Source organism: Dipteris shenzhenensis, chromosome 9 (assembly GCF_047967505.1).
Source record: "Dipteris shenzhenensis isolate YYH24624 ecotype China chromosome 9, Dip_SZ_1.0, whole genome shotgun sequence".
NCBI lineage: Eukaryota > Viridiplantae > Streptophyta > Polypodiopsida > Gleicheniales > Dipteridaceae > Dipteris > Dipteris shenzhenensis.
In genome coordinates, this window is record NC_141604.1 from 11,135,612 (window position 1) to 11,140,508 (window position 4,897).

Below are 4,897 nucleotides of genomic sequence, written 5' to 3' on the forward strand. Positions count from 1 at the left end.
GGCTGCAGAGGAGACGGCAGCCTATAGAAAAAGGGCCAACAGCAAGAACTATGGCAGCAGGGAGGAGAGGCTCCAGAGAGCAAATGGCGACGAGCTGGAGAGGCTATGGCAGGACAGCAGAGGCTGACAACCTGCCGACCAGCAGCAGCAGCAGTTGGTGGCAGCGAAGTAGCAGTAGAGCAGGGCTTTGATGGACACGGCTACCTGAGCAGCAGATAGACTGAAAAAGTTATGGCAAAAGCAGGCGAGGGCAACAGATGCAGACGGGGGCTGGATAGCAGCGAGACCCTGCTCTGATACCACTGAAGGGATGCGTAGAGCAAGGGAGCAAGGAGGCAGCCAGCAGTCGAACTGAACTGATGTATTGCAGTAGCACTCAAGTGCAAAAAGTACAAGATGAAATGAGAGTACAAGCGAGGCTAACCCTAAACCTCAACTGATGTTATAAGACTTGACTTAGTTCCAAAGGAAATAATAATGACTAGAACTAGCCTCCAAGCCCATACCAGGGGACTAAACCTGACAAACTAATCCCATCTTATCAAGATCAACTGCTGAACCAATTAACAATTGTTCTACCAAAGTGGTGTTTGATATCATTTCCGAGGCAGTACCTCGGCCCGCCATATCAAAGAATAATTCCATATAATAGCCCTCAGATGGCAAGAACGCTTAGGCACCGCCCTCTATAATTAGCTACGCACCCTTACCCTGAGATATCCCATTATCAATGCTTCCCTTTCCCAGACCACCTAAGGGTACAGCAGGCATCAATGCCTCCCCTTATATAGCCTAGCTAACCTACCAGTAAGCTCCAATCAACCTGCAAGGTCAGCCTAGTTCATACATGTCCCGAGCAAAGCAACCTGCTTAGCCAGTCTACGCATGCATGCCAGTTATCAAGCTCCCAACTAAATTGAGCGCCGCTTCTCCGCAGTAGGATTGATTTCTTAAGCCGTCGTTCCTGATCCCCCATGGTTACTCACAGGGCACTTTCAAAAAATGCCACTGGTTCTGCATGGCTACCCAGAGAAAAACTATACCTCCTCAGTACAAATTTTTGAATAACGAAAACCAAGAAACATTGAAATATGAAGACAAGAATGGAGAAGAAAAGATAAGCATAAGTTGCCCTCTTAAGTCTCAACATATTCTGATGCTCAGCGAAAGGAAGCTATGACATTGGCATGGCAAGAAAAATAATGTAAACCATTGCTAAAGCTTCTTTCCCTTCTCCAAATTCAAACAAAACTCAATGATAAAATACACACTTTCCTGAGATGGCTCAGAGCTAACAGAAGAAGCCATAGATCAGATCCAGAGAATGGTTACAGCTTGATTGATGCAACACTAACATCTCTTGGATCTGCTTTATCAATGGAAGATTCAAAAGGAGCGTGGTCATCGTACTCTTCACTATCAGCGGCAAGAACAAGCAGTTCCAACCTTTTGTCAAATTGGAGGGCACTCTCATCTCGCTTATCAAGCTCTGCTCCCTCAGCCTCGAGCCATTTCTCACGTAGATCATCAAGAACATTTCCCTGATTTGCCTTGCCCTCTCCTCCTGGAGCACTTGGTGCACTTGTACGTTGAGATAAATCACCTGAAGGTGGCGGCAGTGTGCACAACATCCTCCGAAACTCTCTTGTTGCAGCAAAAACCTCGAAATTGGCAGCTATGGCATCAAGGCAGTACTCTCTCAATTTCCAAACTCCATACCTGACATAACACACACCACCTCACAACATTATTGTCGCACCACCATCAACTGCTTTCAATTTGTAAAATTGTTTATAGAAAAACAACTTACATGTCAGCAAGAAGCAGCCATTGGCATAACTCTGCAGGTGTTGCTGTCTCTAACTGAGGCAGCAAAGTTTCTGCAACAACTCTCTTTAAGGGAAACAATAGATATCTGGAAGCAGCGTCAAACATCTCCTCAGCCTGAAACATCAGACAAACGATGGATTACATGTATCATTCACCTAAGAAGCATATCAGCAACTGCATCCTTAAAAATTGTGCTAAAGAATAGCATAGAGAGGTCAATCACCACGCATACCTGGTTAGGATCCAGTTTCAACACTTGATCCGTGTACCTGTGACCCAAAAAGAGATTTGGACAGTGAGCAAAAGGGCAAACTTATGATCCCTGTCCATTATAGAAGACTACACATTCAGCCAGAGACTGTTTCTCCTCCTAAATGTGACAAGCAAATAAGACAAGCAATTCAGATATCCTGGTCCTTGTCAGGCTAATGGATAATGGCAGCCTCTTTGAGTCAACTACAGCTGGCATTAAAGAACAGAACAATAAGAAACACATCAAGCCTGTACTGTCTCAGAATTGTTACTTACATATACTCTAGCAATTTTTCGAATGTTTCTGAACTTAGATCCTGCTCTTGGAGAACAGGGAGTGCACCACTAAACGTTTCAACTACATCCACCTCGCCCTCTCGAAAACCTTTCATTCTTGAAAACCTTGTTCTAAAGTAATCAGACCTTGCAGCCAATATCGCCTGATGGCTTCTAAATACTGTTCCATCCACAACAAAGCATACATCAGCATGGTCTTCCTGTGCAGTTGACAAGTCAGGCATGGAACATACATCTGCTCCATCTACACAGTCTCCTCTCCATTGAAACTTGCCATTTGCATTTCTGTCAAGAGAATTGCCCATCTGCCCAATTTCCTCCCCCCAACCCAACACCTTGGAGGACATATCTGCCTTACTATATCTTACCCTTCCGGTAGTCTCCCCCGTGTCTTTCCCAATAAATCCTTTCTTTGACATCATAAGCGTTAAGTTAAGAAGTTGCCGCATAGCTGCAGGCGATCTCTCTTCCTCAGGTAAAGACGATCCTTGCAGAATGAAACGCTTTTGAGAATCGTCTACATCCCTTAAATGCTTGTATTCTGCATATTTTTGATGTGCAAGCTCCCTCTCAACAGCCTTCCGAAGCCCTACACACCCACAAACCTTGCATATTTTTGACAAATCTTCCATGTCCTCAACTGCTACATCCAGTCTGTCTGTGTAGAAAAAATGTATGAGACTAAAAAGAGCAGAATAGGTAAGTTTCCTATTTGAAAACCGAACTTCCTTTTTATTTTTCCAGTCCTTCTCGAACTTTTTCTTAAAGAAGGGTGACCGAGCGACCAGAATGGCCCGATGCGCTTCAATGGGTAGCCCATCGACATAGAATGTAATATCAGGATTGAAGTCGGGCCCGGTAACTCCCAACGAGTCCCAAGCAGAAACGGGTGACGGCAATGTTCCATGATCCAATGCGTTAGTGCCTGTGTCATCGTCGCCTGCACTGGAATGACCCTCCAAGTATCTCGAATTTGATTTCGAGATGAGAAAAAGCTCGCGCAGAGACTTAGGCAAAGGGTCGAGTGGAGGAGGTCTTGCTTCGAAGGCCTTCAACAATTTCCGAACTTTTAAATTCAGAGCTGCGTAATGGCAGCGATCACCGTCGAAAGTATTCTCGCTACAAATAGCTCCACTCTCCATCAGCATGCGCGCGGCATCCAAATGGCCAGCAAGACAGGCATAATACAGAGCTACGGAATCCCAAGTATCCCGGACATTGACATTAGCTCCTTGTTCCAGAAGGATTTTCAGCCTTTCTACGTCTCCTGCTCTGGCAGCCTCGTAGATGTCCCCAGATGGGACTTTTTTCCGAGGGAGGGGAGGCTCTTCTGGTTCATCCGCGTAGAAAAGGTTGTCAAGGTCGCCATCGACGATCGGAACACGGTTGTGCTGCGCGTCACTGCCCATAAAGCTCTAGGTATGGTGGAAGCAATAAGTGAATTGAATGCAAAGAAATATATTGGAAGGGAAGCTCTGAGCAATCTCTCTGTCTCTTTTTGAGCAATCTCGCTCGCTCTCGCTCTCTCGCTCTCCTGCTCACACACACAATCTCTCTCTCTCTCTCGCTCGCGCGCGCGCGCGCTCTCTCTCTCTCTCTCGCTCTCTCACACACGAAACACGCAATTTCAATAACTATCCAGAATGCAGGATGGGCAAGGCCTTGCAAGTTCATTGCTCTCCTGTCTACACCACATACATGGGCACATCAGACACGCGGGCGAACTCCATAACTATCTCCGGAATGCAAAGTTCTTCGCCGTAGAGTGATTGATGAGCTTGAGCTAGTTAAAGATCTCACGACCGCCAGACATATATATTTACATGGTTGCTCCGTATTCATAGAAGACTGCTATTTTGTCAATTTGTCCCAAGGCTACCCAAGGGGCAGGCCAAAAAAGTTAGTATGTTCGGCCGTATTTGGTCAGCTATCCAACAATCGTGAATTTGTAAAATTTGGATGCTAAAAATTTGGTTGGCCCATGTGTCTAACTCATAGTGGTCTCCTTTTTTCTCCCCTCCGCGTGTTGCTTATTTATTGGGTCCATTAAGACGTATTTGCATGGCATTTGTTGGTTCCATTAAAACGCCTTTGCATGGCATTTGCATGGTTGATTGCTGCGGGATCTTTCTGATCTTCTCTTCTGCTTTGTGTGATTTCTTCTGCCATTCTTTTGATGGAGACAGCCGCTCGCTTTGTCTTTGGTGTTCCTCCATTGAATGATAGGATGTTCTAATTCCCATCCTTCAATGGAAGAAGGTTTTTCGGCGGCAGTTCTTGAATCCCGTTCGGCGTTTCATCTTTCTGCAAGATTAAATTCAATGACAATGTTCATGCAAACATTTTCCTTCCATTCCTATCACGGATTCCTTGCTTGGCGGATTTAATTTCGTACCTTCTATATAAACATCCAAAGTCGGGCGAAGTGATAGGTACTGTTCTGTCTTTTTTGAACATCGTGAGAGTTGGTACAATGGAAGGTTCCACTAAGTACATGGATACAGACAGTGGAGCGTTT

General features: G+C 45.3%; 1 protein-coding gene across 2 annotated transcripts; it reads right to left on the reverse strand.

The window, feature by feature from the left end:
- Positions 1-1,104: 1,104 nt before the first annotated feature.
- LOC147898188 (ankyrin repeat family protein) lies at positions 1,105-4,164 on the reverse strand. Of its 2 annotated transcripts, XM_087379725.1 has the most exons (5): positions 4,095-4,137; positions 2,359-4,060; positions 2,063-2,099; positions 1,811-1,944; positions 1,105-1,719 (listed from the first exon to the last, which is right to left on the reverse strand). In XM_087379725.1, the coding sequence occupies exons 2-5, from the start codon at positions 3,786-3,788 to the stop codon at positions 1,329-1,331; spliced, it is 1,992 nt and encodes a 663-aa protein (XP_087235851.1). In that variant the 5' UTR covers positions 3,789-4,060; positions 4,095-4,137; the 3' UTR covers positions 1,105-1,328. The 2 variants fall into 2 exon arrangements, with proteins under 2 accessions (XP_087235851.1, XP_087235850.1); XM_087379724.1 differs by having other exon boundaries at positions 2,359-4,164.
- Between the last annotated feature and the right edge of the window lie 733 nt (positions 4,165-4,897).

Bases quoted from the DNA above. Each gene is read 5' to 3' on its own strand.
- LOC147898188 (XM_087379724.1), bottom strand. From the start codon at position 3,788: ATGGGCAGTGACGCGCAGCACAACCGTGTTCCGATCGTCGATGGCGAC. The intron at 2,100-2,358 runs GTAAGTAACAAT...TTTGGGTCACAG, and splicing joins GAAAAATTGCTAGAGTATAT to GTACACGGATCAAGTGTTGA. The intron at 1,720-1,810 runs GTAAGTTGTTTT...GTGTTATGTCAG, and splicing joins TGGCTGCTTCTTGCTGACAT to GTATGGAGTTTGGAAATTGA.